The sequence below is a fragment of the Nomascus leucogenys genome, chromosome 13, assembly GCF_006542625.1.
Source record: "Nomascus leucogenys isolate Asia chromosome 13, Asia_NLE_v1, whole genome shotgun sequence".
Taxonomy (NCBI): Eukaryota; Metazoa; Chordata; class Mammalia; order Primates; family Hylobatidae; genus Nomascus; species Nomascus leucogenys.
Genome location: NC_044393.1, coordinates 19,051,286 through 19,067,681, shown reverse-complemented (window position 1 = coordinate 19,067,681; position 16,396 = coordinate 19,051,286). Strand labels below are relative to the sequence as shown.

The 16,396-nt window shown below is 40.7% G+C and overlaps 1 protein-coding gene and 1 long non-coding RNA gene across 2 annotated transcripts in view; one reads left to right on the top strand and one right to left on the bottom strand.

The window, feature by feature from the left end:
- Window positions 1-474: 474 nt before the first annotated feature.
- On the bottom strand, window positions 475-3,152 carry LOC115837957. The gene is made up of 3 exons (XR_004032997.1): window positions 2,811-3,152; window positions 2,248-2,371; window positions 475-2,138 (listed from the first exon to the last, which is right to left on the bottom strand). It is a non-coding gene; the product is annotated as an uncharacterized LOC115837957 (long non-coding RNA).
- A 21-nt stretch (window positions 3,153-3,173) lies between these two features.
- The window catches only part of STK4 (serine/threonine kinase 4), a 116,549-nt gene continuing 103,326 nt past the window's right edge, over window positions 3,174-16,396 (top strand). Inside the window, exons 1-3 of the mRNA XM_003253617.4 lie at window positions 3,174-3,298; window positions 8,647-8,727; window positions 15,020-15,148. Of these exons, the coding sequence (XP_003253665.1) occupies window positions 3,264-3,298; window positions 8,647-8,727; window positions 15,020-15,148 (245 nt within the window). The 5' untranslated portion in view covers window positions 3,174-3,263. The remainder of the gene's footprint in view (window positions 3,299-8,646; window positions 8,728-15,019; window positions 15,149-16,396) is intronic.

The following is a 16,396-nucleotide window of genomic DNA, read 5'->3' as shown; positions in this document are numbered from 1 at the left end:
TATCTTCCACTAAAAGGCACTGCAGCATCCACTTGGCTCTCCCTCGGGAACATGCTTTAGAACCCAGGCTTTATTTTGTGAGGAAGCTCAAGAAAAGTGGAGATGCCCCCAGCCTTCAGACCCAAGTGAGCTTCCAGCCAACAGCTAGCACCAACCTGTCAGCTGTGTGAAATGCCTTTTGGACAGGGCTGATTGATCCTGATTGACACCATAAGCAGAGATTAGCCTTCCTGCTGAGCCATGCTCAAATTGTAGATTTCTGAGAAGAAAAAAAGACTGTTGCTCTATGCCTATAAACTCTGGGGTGGTTTCTTACACAGCAGTCAATACCTGGAAATCCCTTCCTGCAGTGCTTCTTATAAATACCAGGACTGATAAAAACAGTACTGAAATAATTTGAAGGAGGGACAGATGAGAGGGTCAGGGGAGGGACAAGGGAACAGAGAAGTCTTCTGGGAAGAGGTGTCTTTTTTGGTAAAATAGCTTTATTGAGATATAACTCATATATGTTCACCTATTGAAAGTGTACAATTCAATGCCTTTTAGTATATTCAGAGTTGTATAACCATTACCACAACCAATTTTAGAACATTTTCATCACCCCAAAATGAAATCTCACACCTTTTAATCGTCCCTTCCAATTTACCTATGCTCCCTTCCACCAGGGCCTTAGACGACCACAAATCCACCACAGGCTCTATAGATTTGCCTATTCTGAACATCTCCAAACCTGCCAAAGCTATGCCATTAAAAGGCACTACAGCAAACAGCATCATGCAACTTGCATCACACTGGGGGCCTGGCACAGAAGTGGTGGTGGTGGCATCAGGCAGGGCCTGATCCACGGGGTCCAGGGTGACCATGTGGGTCATGCAAATGGCATTACACAAATATGCCATGCTTGGCTAAGCTTTTTGTAGAAAAGGGGTTTCACCATATTGCCCAGGCTGGTCTTGAACTCCTGTTCTGCCTTGGCCTCCAAAAGTGCTGGGATTACAGATGCAAGCCATCACGGCCAGTCCCTTGAATACTGTTATGCAATTGTCCCCCATTTTCCGCCAGGTATTGGTTCCAGGATCTATTAGGATACTAAAATGTGAGTATACTCATGTACTATAGTTGACCCTGCAGAACTTATGGAAATGAAAAGTCAGCCCACCCTATACACAGGTTTCACATCCCATACTTTATTTTCCAACCATGTTTCATTGTGGATGCGGAACCGTCTGATAGGGAGGGCTGACTGTATTTATTGAAAAACAAAACAAAACAAAACAAGGGTTGTATTAGTGGACCCATGCAGTTCAAACCCTTGTTCATGGGTCAACTGTATATCCAGAGCTTATAGGAAAATACCTCTCCCAGTAACCCTGCTCAGCATTTCTCTCTTAAGCTATTATTATGATGAGCCACTGTTTGCTACTTAAATTTAAATTTAAATAAAAATGTGGCCTTTCAGTTATGCTAGCCACATTTAAAGTGCTCAACAGCCATATGTGGCTAATGGTTACTATTTCGGACAGCACATATTTAGAACATTCCCATCATTTCAGAAATTTTCATTGGGAACATTCTGTGGAAAAAGGGGGCCATCATAATGTGAGTCCATCTTCTGGAAAAATCCTGGGAAGGGGACAAAGGAGGGATGTTTGGCATTGTGTAATGGTAATTTGGTATTTAATTTTCAAAAATGTTTACCCAATTCCTATTCATCAGCCAGGTGTGGTGGCTCTTGCCTGTAATCCCAGCACTTTGGGAGGCTGAGGTGGGAGGACTGCTGGAGCCCAGGAGTTTGAGACCAGCCTGGGTAATAATAGGGAGATCCTATTTCTACAAAACACCAAAAACAAAACAACAACTTTGCTGTTGTGGAGTCAGGACAGTCCTGGGTTAAAACCTTTGCTCTCCTTAGCTGTGTAAACCGTGGGTCTCAGCTTTCTTATCTGATAACGGTAGGTACTTCTTCCTAGGGCTGTTTTGAGGATTAAGTGAAAGTCCGAGATTGTGTCTGGCACACAGTAGCTTCTCAGTAAATGTTTTCCTCCTATGTCAGGGAATGGCTCCTTTATCCCGTTTTGGGTCCATGGGTGGCCCTGAAAGGTGGGTGCTCAGGTGTTAAGTTCTGTAGATGGCATATCCTTGGGAAAAGCAAGGCAATTAAAAACAGAGAGGTTGTTCTGGTTGTTTTCTCCTATAACTTTCCCCATGGGTCAATTGGGTAGAATCTGCCATTTTCCTAATACTCACTGATGGTAGTGGCATTCGGAAGCACAATAGCTGAAGCCGGAGCTCTGAGTGGAGAAAAAGGTGTGTCTCTCAGGCCCAAAAAGAGGTTACACATCCATGGCTGTCCAGTTTGGTGGTGCAGGCCCTGAAATCAGACCAACCTGGATTTAAATCCCCAAACCTATACTCTAAGCTATGTGACCTTGGGCTAGATACTTCACCTCTCTGGTCTTATGAAATAGGAATAATAATAATACCGTCTAGGTTGTTAGGAGTATTAAATGAGGTAAAGCCCTGAAAGCGTGTAGGGACTGTATTAAATCATTAAATAAATAAAAATGGGGATGACCTTATAGGCTTGACATGAGGGATTAAATGAGAGAATATATGAAGACAAGTACACGGCAAATGCTTAATTAATGTTGCTTATTTTTATGTCTGCAAACTGACTTAAAGGGGAGGCCTTTAAGAAAGACAGTGGGGCAATTTGCGCGTTGATGCTCCGTAGCATCCTAGGAGAAAATGTGCAGGGGGCCCGTTGGGACCAGAGTTCAACCAGGTAAGTGGCAGAAAACCACAAATACCTCCAGGCGTTCCTGGGGCAGCGCCGCCTCACCAAAATCATGCAAAACTTGGTTTGCTAAGAATCGTCAGCTCTTCTAAAGGAGGCGCTTCACGCATCTCAGTCTGTGAAATGGGGCCCAGGACCCAGGTAGAAGTGCGTTCTCGGCCTGGGGACCGAGTATTTTGTGCGCTCCGGTATCGCAGCAAGACAGCGAGGCTGACACCCTAGAGACCAGCGGGCACCGCCTGCAGGCGCCTTCACCAATTGGCGGTTCCGGGTCCGCGCCCCACCGCGCCACAAGACTCACGCCCGAACCACGTGACCAGGGCCGTGGCTCCGCCCCACTCCCGCGCGGCGCTCCGCTTCCGGTAGGGGCGGAAAGCGGAAGTGTGGGAGGGTCTGCGGGGCGGGCTCAGGAGGTCCGCGGGGAGGATGGAGCAGTGAGCGGGTCTGGGCGGCTGCCGGCAGCGCCATGGAGACGGTACAGCTGAGGAACCCGCCGCGCCGGTGAGAGGCCACTGGCTAAGAGGACGGGCATGGGGGCAGGGGAAGAAAAAGCGGGAACTGGTTGAGGGGAGACACCTGTGTGGGAGTCCCCGGAGCGAAGCGACCCAGCTGATGGGACACCTGCTGAGTGAAGGGGGGGACGTCTGGTGGGTGAGGGTCCGGCTGAGAGGAGCATCTGCTAAGGGGGTTAGACTTGGGACCGGTTAGAGGGAGCACTCGCTGTGGTGAGACTCTGCTGAGGAACGTGGAGACAAGTTAGAGTACCTGCTGAGGCCGGGCCACTCGGGGGAACGTTATCCAAGCAGGGACTCACGGAGGTAGGGGCGAATGCTGAAGCAGAATCTGTGAGGGATCTCTTTAAGGAGGTGGATCGAGAACTGGCCAAGAGGAAGGCCGGGTGGACTTTCTAAGGGTCTCAAGTCCCACTTGAGGGGTGCGGTGGGGGGGATCTGTGGAGCGGAAAAGCTTTCCGCCTAAGGCTGAAAGCATGCGAGGAAAGGTTGAAGGTCTAGCAAGGGAGGGGATGGTGGAGGGTAGCATTTCAGAGGATGCTGTTGGTGGTGTCCCCACTGTAGGATGGCATCTTTTATTACTGATGTTCAGAGTGTCTTCCTAATGGTCTTCACATCCTCCTCAGCTCTTCAGAACCTGACATTGGGAGGTAGGTAAGGAAATAAGAGGATATTTTCGAGATGGGGAGACTGAGGTCCAGAGTGGTTGGGAAACGTGTTTCCTTCTTTACTCCGGGTCACTGAACCCTGCCAGACTGTGCCCTTTTCAGGCCTCAGTTGTTTTGTGAATATCAGCACCAGATCTAGTGGTACCTGGAATTGCTTTAGGTCAAGATCAGGATGATCCTAGAAAATCTCAACTCCTGGATTTCCCTTGTGGACATCCCGGGTCTTTTGCCACTCTGCCACATCTGGAGAAAGGTAGGGACTAGAGACCGAAGAAGTCATGCTTCTCTGAGGTTCAGTGTGGTTACTTCTATTTCACAGAGACGTCTGACTTCCTGCAGCAGAATGAGCTCTAAAGAAGGAAGTGTTCAGGGTGTGGAAGTGCAGGGCAACCAAGAGGTGAAAAGAAGGGATTGACTGCCTGGGCAGCACTCTTAGGGGTTGTTTGAGCTTGGGGGTGTTTGAGGTGCACAAACATTGCAGAAAGCAAATAGATGGTTGGGATGGGCTTTGGATTCACCCTAGCATAGTGTGCTGAGACTGTAATAGTAATGATTATTACACTCATATTGCACTTACCGGGTGCCAGGCACTGTTCTAAGTGCTTTCCATGTCTCCTGCTGAAGCATATGAAATTGCTGATGTTTGACCATCTTTGAACCATAAAAACGGTAACTTCATCTGGTTCAGTTTATTGACTCATTTGAACCTCACAACAATCCTGTGTGGTAGATATCCCTATATATCTGTTTTACAGATGATGAAACTGAGATACAGACAGGGTAGTGATTTGCTGGGAGAAGTCATAGCAAGTAAGAGGTAGAACTAGGATTTTAATATCCATGGGGTCTGGTCCAAAGTCCATGCTCTTTTTTCTTTTTTGAGACGGAGTCTCACTTTGTCGCCCAGTCTGGGGAGTGCAGTGGCGCAATCTCGGCTCGCTGCTATCTCTGCCTTCTGGGGTTCAAGCGATTCTCCTGCCTCAGCCTGCTGAGTAACTGGGACCACAGGTGCGTGCCACCACGCTTGGCTAATTTTTTGTAGTTTTAGTGCAGAAGGGGTTTCACCGTGTTAGCCAGGATGGTCTCTATCTCCTGACCTCGTGATCCGCCCATCTCAGCATCCCAAAGTGCTGGGATTACAGGCGAGAGCTACTGCGCCTGGCCATGCTCTTAACTGCCTCACTCTGATGCCTCTCTAAAAGTACCCCTGTTTCACAGGTCTCTGTGTATGTTAGCAGATATTTGCTATAGTACCATAGTGATCCAATTATAAATGCACACTAGTTATGTTTCTTTCTGAACTACGTTCGTTCTTCTTAGTTTCTTTCTCTGAGGCCTTGGTTTAATTGAAAAGAGGATTAGGAATCTGAGTTTTGTTTCCCCCTTTGCCCTGTGTTACATAATCTTGGGCAAAGGACTAAAGTTTCTTGGCATGCTCATTCTTGTATCTTTTGGATTTTAAAAAATGTATTAAACGCACAAGAGAAGAGCATTGCAGGACTGGGTTCTTAAGTGGCTGGTGATTCCCTGCTCATTGTAACTAGTAGATTGCCTAATTTGAAGCAGATCAATTTTATTATCATTTGTATCAGTTTATTAGGACATGACAAAGTATCATGGAGTGGGTGGTTTAAGCAACATAAATTTATTCTCTCACCGATCTGAAGGCTAGAGATCTGAAATCAAGGCATTGTCAGAGTTGTTTCTTTCCAGGCCTTTGCTTGGCTCGTAGATGACCATCTCCCTGTGTCTCCGTGTTTTTCCCTCTGTACCTGTCTGTGTCCTAATCTCCTCTTATAAGGACAACAGTCATATTGGATTAGGGCATGCCCATATGACCTCATTTTATCTTAATTAAGTCTTTAAAGGCCTTGTCTCCAAATACAGTCACATTCTTAGGTGGTGGGTATTAGGACTTCAACATACGAATTGGGGTAAGCTGAGGACAGAGTTTTATTATTTAAGATTCTGTCCATTTATCATGTATATTTGTTGTAATCCATGTCAAATTCTGTGTGGAAAAAGAAATAGTTACACATAAAATGAACTTTATGGGAGTTCTGAAATGGGAGAAAGCTTTGAGAATTAGCCAAACCTGTAAGTGACTACTTCATAGACACCATTATTTGTGTTTGGAAAGATACAGGTGTCTTTTCAGAAATTCAGATGGCATGTGTTTCCAACAATCCCAGTGCAGGAAATGCCCTTTGTGTTCGTGAGTTTGACATTTGTGTGTGTGTGATTAAGTGAATGATGACAGATTGGTGTCTCATATATGAGTTAATAATTTAAAAAAATGAGTTGCCATTAGATTAATGGTATAGTGGGAGGTGTAGAGTGCATTCCTGGGATGCTGGCCATCCACATGGCCATCTGACTTAGGAGAGGAGCATCCACCAGTATTTGGTCCATGGATGCTCTGTTGACCAGGCTTGTTCATTTATGAGCAAGTGCTGAAACTGTCTGGAACCTGGGGAAGTCCCAGATAAGAGAACTGCATTATCAGAGTCAGGCTGTTTTGGTAATAGTGTTTGTTCTGTGAAGAGTCATGGTATAAAATATTATGAGTCACTTATCAAAATATTTTTATAGAAATGTTGATAATTCAGTAATACTTTTTAGGTGAAATTCTGTTTTATTGTGATAATTCACAAAGATTGCTGGTGAAATTCGTGATTCCCATCATTAAATTTGTGGATCCATTTCCAAATATATTTTGACCACCTCTTGGTTATCAGGCACCGGAGATGTAATAGCGCCTTAATTTCAAGTTGTTTTTAATAGCCCAAGATCAAAAACAAACAAAAAAGCACTTAGGTTGTTTCAAAGAAGTATCCGAGCCGTCATATAAAGTTTGTCTGTCAAGGTATTATCAGAGGTTTGCAGCTGTCTCTCTCAAGGCAGTGGCAATTTCCTTTGTTATGCTGTGGTCCCTGAAGTAGTTGAAATAGTGACTTTTGCATTTTGTAAACCACAGAGAGTCAACACTTCAAAGAAACATATTTGATCTTCCTTTGTATAAGCTGTTTATACAACTTTGATTATACTTGAGAAATGAGGTATTGTCCAATGTTTATACAATTACAATTCAGGACTTTACCAAAAAAACCCTGGCATATGAGTTGTTCCTTCTGACTTCTGAGTTTATAGAAGTTTCAGTTCTGAAGTTTAAGAGGAGTTTCACTTCATCCCTTTTCATTTTGAAGGTAGGAGTTTTTATGATGTCATTGGTATTTAATTTTTAGGACCTTTTGATTTTCAAAGGTCACTGTGATCATTTTGTTCTGTTGATATCAAGTTAAGGCAGTTTTGACTTGGAGGAGTTCTCCGTTTCTCTAGTACATAGTCCTTGATATTCATAAACTTCTGTAAGATTGTCCTTTTGAGATCAGTGTTTATTGGTAGATACACTTGATGTGGTCAGGGTTTTTGTTGGTTTGTTTTATTTTTTGTCTTCTGATTTTAATGTGGTTTATTTAGGAAGATACACATTTGTGTGTGTGTGTATATGTGTGTGTATTTAAGTCTTTTCTTGTAATAATTGATATTATCCAGCTAGTCTAAACCTTTTTTTTTCTACAAAGAAGTCTCCAGTGTGACTACTTCCATATTTCACCATTTCCTCAGCTCTCTATTCTTTGTTGTTCTTTGTAGTTTCAGGAAGCCATTGTGTAGACCACACACACACACACACACACACACACACACACACACATATTCCTTGGCAAGTTCCTTCTTTAAGCTCATTAGTAATTTTCAGAGATCTCAGAGTTTTAAAAAAGTGTTAATTTACAACCTCCCATGTTTGTTATGATTGTCTAGCATAGTCAGAAATCTGAATTATCTGGAAATTGTGAGCAGCCAAGTACCTTTGATTTTTGGGACTAGTCAAAGGTATGTATCTACTCATAGGAAGGTCTTTGTGAGAATATCTGAAACTCTCAGCTGCCTAGTGATTTTTGACTTTTGATCATGTCTAAACGTACACTTTCCACTCTCTGTTTCTGTGATACCTATAGAATTTATGTGTTTTGACAAACTTAAAAAAAACTTGCTAATGGAAGAGCAAAGGTTTCCTGTGTCTTCCTTAGTCTGCAGTCCAATTCATAGTTATGTTTCAATTCATAGTTACCTTACATTAAACACCTTTTCTGAAGAGATAATTACATCATTTTAATTCATGAAATCTCAAGATTTAAATAGATTTTGAAGGATACATCGAATGCTTGAATCTACAGCATTTCAGCCACATCATTTTTTTTTTTTTTTTTTTTTTTTTTTGAGACGGTCTCTCTCTGTCACCCAAGCTTGAGTGTAGTGGCACAGTTTCGGCTCACAGCAAACTCTGCTTCCTGGGTTCACACCATTCTTATGCTTCAGCGTCCTGAGTAGCTAGGATTACAGGCGTGCGTCACCACAACCAGCTAATTTTTTTGTATTTTTAGTAGAGACGGGGTTTCACCATGTTAGCCAGAATGGTCTCGATCTCCTGATCTCATGATCCGCCTGCCTCGGCCTCCCAAGAAACCCTGTTTCTTAAAACAGTCTTAACTAGTGAAGACTGTATAGAGAAGTTCCTGAAATGCTAATTATAAAATAAATGATATATTTTATGTTCTAGTTGCTAGCAAATAAAATGTATTTTGTGTTTATATTTCTTTATTCACAGGCAGCTGAAAAAGTTGGATGAAGATAGTTTAACCAAACAACCAGAAGAAGTATTTGATGTCTTAGAGAAACTTGGAGAAGGGTGAGTGTAAAGAAACTATGGGTAGGCCATTGGGTCCCAGTCTTTCTCCTGCCCCAGAAGAAGCAGAAAGATATGAACCTTTCAGCATTGCTCTAGGTGGGGTAGAAGGTGAATTTACAGCTTGTGATGTCCTTCTTTGCTTTACTCCAATCCCTATTATAGACAGATTTAGTGATTCCTGGTCTTTTTAACACGAAGAATATCTATTGTTTTCTCTTTTGTAGAATCTGTATGATTTTATCTGCTTAACAGATAGCACTAATTAGATTATAATTCCATAAGAAATTTTTTAATTTGCTGTTCATAATTTCTGATTGGTATGCAATAACTGTTTCAATGAAAATCAATTTAATTTAGTATTTTAATATTTGCACCTTTGTGAAATATAGTAAATAAATCAAGCACTATCACCACCTTCACAGCTACTTAGGACATCCACAATCCTGGGTTGGGAGCCAGTGGATTTCGTGAAACACAGATTTGTTAATGCATTTGTAAGATACTGATGAAGTGATATTAGTAATGTGCAGTGACCATCATTGACTTTCATGATACAATTAAGTTTACATAATTTTTGTACTTTTATATATCATTTTAATTCAATCCTGTGTATTTATTCCTTCTTCTGTAATGACCAGGAAATTAAAATGTTAATGACACCATTTCTTAAGTTTTTCTTGTTAATTTTTGAATAGGTGATACAATCATATGATTCAAAATTTAAAAAAATATTAAGACGCATACAATAAAAAAAAAAAAACTGCCTCCTACCTCTCTATGTCTCGTAGCCACCCAGAATCACCGAGGGTAGCGGCTTCTTGTGTGTCTTTCAGAGACAGGCTATGTGCGTGCGGGCGCGCGCGTGTGTGTGTTTGTGTGTGTGTGTGTGTCTGTGTGTCTGTATTTTTAATCCCTTGGGAGTATTTCTGGTTCAAGGGAAGACCTGACATACTAACTTGTAAAAACAACTACCAACTGATGACAATATGCTCTTTAAAATCATTTCCTTTATGTCATTAGATTATTTTTTGGGTTTAGTATTTTTTATATTAGGAGACAGATTTACAACGTTAAACCCAATCCTGGATTACATGAAATGGTTTTTTTTTTTATGATTTACCTCCTTGTAAAAAACATTAGTCATCGTCTTTTTGTAAGTTGGAAAAATACTCTTTGGAATCCAGCAAGAAATCAAGCAGAGAAGGGAAGTAAAAATGACACACCAGCTGTGCTGTGAAAAGACAAGTCCAAGATGAATCTGAAGACTGCCAGTTGACTGGCATCATTAAAGGTATGGGGAAATGACAGTCCCTCTACATCTGTTGCCTGCCATTTTCAGCTTCAGCTTGCCATCCTTGCTATTTTCCCTAAGGCAGCAAGGCCGTGACCTTTAATCTAACAATGCTCATAAGTTATACTTAGAATAAGGTCAAGACTGATAGGCGTAATTGACTATGTAACTTATTTCTCTCATTTCTAATACAGTTTGCTCTTACTACTATAACGTGAGGCAGACCTGGGTTAAAATCCTTGCTCTACTGTTTACTGGTCATAATAGACAAGTGGGCTTAAGCAAATTGCTTACTATTTTGGAGGTTCACAATCCTCATCTGTAAAGTTGGGATAATAATATATCAATTCATAGAGTTAGGTTATTACCTGAGGTAATTGGGGTAAAGTATAGTGCTTATTACAATAATAATGTTCAGTAAGTGGCAACTATTGCTATTCTATTTTAAATGTATCAGCTGAAGCATTTTCAAGACCTCATCATGTCAAGTCTTAAAGTATCTTTAGGTGTTCTTATAGGTAGCTCTGTTTGAGCTGATTGGGTTTGTGGAATGTCTAAGGAGGATTATAGACAAAGAATATATCAGGAATATAATGTAAACAAAAAATAAGCTAACTATGATTTTTTAAATTGTATTTTATTTATTTGTTTATTTATTTATTTTTGTAGAGACGAGGTCTCACTGTGTTGCCCAGGCTGGTCTCGAACTCTTGGCCTTAAGTGATCCTCCTGCCTCAGCCTCCCAAAATGCTAGGATTAGAGACGGGAGCCACTGCACCTGGACAAATTGCGTTTTAGATCTATGGATGTCTTCTGCAAGGAATGTGGAAATTTCCCCATGAAGATATCACCAGGGAGAAAACAAAGCTTCAGATCTTTCTTCCCATACTATCGCCTTACTGTTGTAAATAATACCAGATTTCTGGTATTTCTTGGATTTCTGTTATTCTGACTGAATGAACCTAAGCAAGCCTCATTTAACTAGGAATATTTTGAAGGAAGACCTTCACTGCACTTCTTTTCCAAACATGTGACACAATGCTATTCTTTTTTTTTGAGATTAAGTCTTGGTCTGTCACCAGGCTGGAGTGCAATGTCACAATCTCAGCTCACTGCAACCTCTGCCTCCCAGGTTCAAGCAGTTCCCCTGCCTCAGCCTCCTGAGTAGCTGGGACTATAGGCACACACCACCACGCCTGGCTTATTTTTTGTATTTTAGTAGAGATGGGGTTTCACCATGTTGGCCAGGATGGTCTTGATCTCCTGATCTTGTGATCTGCCTGCCTCAGCCTCCCAAAGTGCTGGAATTACAGATGTGAGCCACCACGCCTGGCCAGTGCTATTCTTAAATTGTTCTGGAGGATGAATGGTTTGTGAACTCTCACTGACTTGTATCTTGTGAAATGAGCTCTGGCTAAAAAAACTGTTGGATTCTGGAGGCTGCAATCATTCTGTGTTATGAGGATCATATGGATCTGTGGCAGAATAGAGCCAAAGCTCCAGACCAGGATGGGTGGAGAGCACTTGGGAAGTATTTTCAAGTGGAGCCTAGCACCTTTTTTCTTCTACTTAAAGTTGTATACATTGACTCATTTAAATTTTTATCATAGAATGATAACAAAAGCATCTTGCCCATGGTTTCATAAAAAATGAGTGCTATTGTTAAGACTTGTATCTGGTTAATTTGGCCTCAGATACTGTAATATTTCCATTTTTCTACATAGATCCTTGCCTTGCATGGCTTATGTAAAACACCTACTTCTCCGTTCTCTGCTGTCAGTTGTAATTCATTGAATCATCGCATTTTGTTGTAGGGAATCAAGTTTTAAGGGACTTGCTTGTGAGTATGATTGCTGAAATCTTCTAACCCTCCCCCCCCATCCCCGCCTTCAGAATACTGTAAATGCAGTATATGGAATCAGGAATCTTAATTTCATATGAGCTATCAGAGTTTTCCTTGCTATCAGGATGCATAGGGAGGTATGAAGAGTGTTCTGGTCAAGATTGCTGAGTGAGTGTATGCAGAGAACTTTCTAATTCATAAGAATAATGAGTGAAAATTATTTTAAATATAAGGATATATAGACAGCTGTGGACAAGGGATAGGAAAGAAATCTAAATAATCAGCGGAGACTAAAGCATGCCTTATCCTTGTCAGGAGATTGCATTTGAGCTTCCTACATGAAGTTGGGGGCTGGAACTTGGCTCTCCGTCTGTGAACTAAAGCTGAAATAAATTTGCCTGACCACAACCAGAAAGTGTCATTTGCCTGTGGCCTAGGGAAAAATTGATATACTGGTTCGATAATAGGAACTGAGCTTGGATTGTATTTAAGTATGGTATCTTGAAGGGCAAAAACCCCAAACTCTGAATATAAGACCTGGTTTAAGTTGTATATCCCAGACGACTGTACTGAGAAAACCATGAAATCATCTGACAGTTGAGTGTGGTATAGAGGAAAATCATTCAAGAGAAAATGAAATCTGTGCAAGGAAATCTACTGCCATGAGATAATCAGCAGAATGGGAGAATTCACACTGAAGGAAAAAGAAATAATGGAGCAATCTCAAAAAGAATTTAATATGATTACAATTTTCAAAAAGATCAAGGAGGAGATAACATTTTTAAAAGAACATCACATTATTAACATGATTATTAACACATTTGCCCAAAGGCAGATAAAAAGTTGGGAATCTTGGCAATGAAAACTACAACAATTGAAGTTTTAAAAGCCCAATAAATTGGATAAACAGTAAACTAGACAAACTGAAAGGAGAATTTGTGAATTGAAAGATAGAAATGATACTGATCACAACATGCAGAGCAGAGAAATACAGTGTTGGAAACCAGGAAGACAACATAGATTGAGGAGGTCTAATACAGTTTCAGTAGGAATTCTAGAAGAAGATCCTAGAAGTGATAGAGGAAATAATCACATAATAATCCTGAGAGTTTTTCATTCTTGAGGAAAGACACGAGCCCTCAGATTGAAGAAGTTTATGAAGTGCCAGATCAACTCCTAGTTACATTACAGTAGAATAGTAGACTGTTAAGGACAAAAGAAACCTTAAAAGCTATGGGGAGATTACCCATGGAAAATGATAATCTGATGAAAGCAGACTTCTCAGCCACAATCGATGTTGGAACACTGCAACAACAGTGCTGAGGGAAAGCTGTTGTCAATCCGGTATCCAACCAAACTATCATTCTAGAGTGGAGGTGAAATAAAGACAGTTTCAGACATACAGGAGCTAATTTATCAAGAATGCCTTTGGATGGAAGTAACAATACCCAACAAACAGTGGCTAACCAATAAAGACATTAAGAACCAAATAATACATCTAGGGGTGTGAGATTCGAGAAGCGGTTAATTGGCTTGACAATGGTTTGACATCTGGGCAATTCTCATAGTCTCAAATGGCTGCATTAGTTTCAAGCATCATCCCTCGCATGGCAGTAACCAAAGTAAGAAGGGAAGTGGCAGGTGGAAATGGGCCTTCTTGTGTGCTTGTCTCCTACTAGGGAAGAAAGTCTTTCCCAGAAACCTTTCAGCAGAATTATCTTCAAATTTCAGTGGCCAGAACTGGGTGACATGTTTGCCACTAGTTCAGTCACCGGCAGAAGGGAATAGGAATTCTGTGAGTGGCTTGGACTACCATGGTATATCTCCTGGGACCAAGCACATCACCACTGTAACAAATTAGGAGGTTATTTTAGCAAGGAAGAAGGGACACATGCTCAACAGTTGGCTCTGTCTGGCAAAAAGTATTTGGTGTGATATTTAAGGATCATTATGCTGCTTTTGCAAGTATGACAGCTTCTAATGGAATGGAATTTTTTTTATGTGCTCTGCATAGACTTAAAAAGTTTTATGTTACTTTCACATTAAAACAGTTCATGAGCATCTATTTGGCAGTTAGAGTATTCTACTTTGACATAGTAGGTGGCACCGTTATTTTGATTTTTTTTTTCACCAAGACAGTGTGAAGATACAGGTGTGTTGGGAAATATGAAAGAGAGTTTACTCAGTATTGTTTCACGGACAGCTGCCCAGGATTCCAATGAAAATGTTATCTGTATAAAGTGATGATGGTATCTCATTTGACCATCACAAATGAGATACCATCACATCTTGTAAGGTAGTTTGTATTATTGTCATTTTACAGATGAGAAAATTCAGGTACAACAAGGTTAATAAGGTGTAAATGATAGCTAAATGTAGTGTTGGTAGGACTCAAATCCAGCTTCTTTACTTTCAAAATCTAGTGGACTTGTAGCCTCCAAATTGACTAGATACATAAACTTTCTTTTGATGTTGGGCTGTTAAGGGAAGATGGAGTAGGAAGCAAAGAGTGTGTGTGCTGTGTTTACCTGATACTAATATTAAACAGGCTTAGATTTTAATTAGTTTCCATAATATTTTAAGTATTATTGTAAGTAAGAGGAGCAAGGACAGAAAGATCTTGTGGTACTAGAGTGAATGCAATAAAACAAAGACTGCCACTTCCATATTGTACCCCAGTATAGATGCGGAGACATCATAAGCTTTGTTTTCAGACACACCTGGGTTCAGATCCTGGACTGATAACACAACTGGTTTCAAATCCTGGACTGATAACTTATGTGACCTTGGGCAAATCATAAACCCCTTTGAACCTTTTTACATCATCATCTCATCTTCATTTTTTGTAGGAATGAATTGAGATGGTGTACAGTCTCTAGCAGATAGCAGGCATGCAGTGCATGGCAGCTACTATATTACCATCTCATAATAATACATTCATTACAGTTATGAATGTGACGCTTTCAGGATGCCATTTTGTTGTAGTTCTCTTGACAGTTTTTTCCCGAAAAGTATTTTAGCTATCTTAGTTTTGCAAGTGTATATGTATTAGGCACTTAGGGATATATGTTAGAACTATCAGTTGCTTGTGTTTTACCACTTCTTATATCTTGGCTTGCTTTGACTTTATAAATGTTCTTCTTCTCCCAAATTTATAGGTCCTATGGCAGCGTATACAAAGCTATTCATAAAGAGACCGGTCAGATTGTTGCTATTAAGCAAGTTCCTGTGGAATCAGACCTCCAGGAGATAATCAAAGAAATCTCTATAATGCAGCAATGTGACAGGTAAAGGCATGTGGGCTTCCTTTGGGGAGAATGTGGTTTTGAATTAGCTATGATTGTGTAGAGTTTGATACCTAGAGACACATTTACTTAGATATTTTCAGAAGGGAGAATTCAATGGAATCACTGTGCATTTTCTTTTCAGAAAAAAATGTGATGATAATGGTTGTTTTTGTAGCTAAACCTCCGTAATTTTTATGCATGGTGTTTTGTTTTGTTTTGTTTCAATTTTTCTTTCTTTTTTTTTTTTTTGAGACAAAGTCTCGCTCTGTCGCCCAGGCTGGGGTGCAGCGGTGCAATCTCGGCTCATTGCAACCTCTACCTCCCAGGTTCAAGTGATTCTTAAGCCTCAGCCTCCCAAGTAGCTGGGACTACAGGCATGTGCCACTACTCCCAGCTAATATTTTTGTATTTTTAGTAGAGATAGAGTTTCACCATATTGGTCAGGCTGGTCTCAAATTCCTGACCATAAATGATCTGCCTGCCTTGGCCAAATCCCAAAGTACTGGGATTACAGGAGTGAGCCACCATGCCTGGCTTTTTTTCTTTTCTTCAGTGAGCCCTTTTAGAAACTAGGAAGAAGAGGCAGAAGGTGGTGCTTGCTTTTTTTTTTTTTTTTTTTTTTTTTTTTTGTGATAATGATCTTTTTTACTTCCTATTGAGAAAACATTTCTACAGAGATAGCTAAGAACAGATAATGCAAATGTTTTTTAGTTCTAGAAACCTTAGAATATCAGGTAAATCTATAAAAAAAGAGTAGTTATGTATATACTACTGTTTGTTCCTTCACATTAAAAAAAATTATTCTAGCTGAGAGTACTTAAGTATTTATTTTTGAGGAACTAACATTTGTCAAATGTTGTAAGCAGGAAGTCAGACCAAAAGACAACCACAGAAAATCACGTGGTTTGCTCTGAAATTCCATGACAACATGGGTTGGTCACTGATAGAGCAGGCTTCCCCAGCACTGTTTAGATTAGAGACAAACACAAAGTTAGGGGCAATGCCAACTCTAGGGAGTTGAAGATGGGTGAGAAATTCTCTCAGTTGAAGCTGCATTCATTCTTCTGAAGGCTTTTTGGTCAGCAGATCAACTTAGTACCCGCTGTTTGCAAAACTTCTACATTAAGGGTTGGGGGGCTACCTACCAAAAAATTAGTCCGGAAGCCTTTCCGTCTCACGGACTTGGGAATGTAGTCCTTTCTTTTTTCTCTCCCTCCTTTTTTTTTTCCCTTCTATTTTTGTGATTAC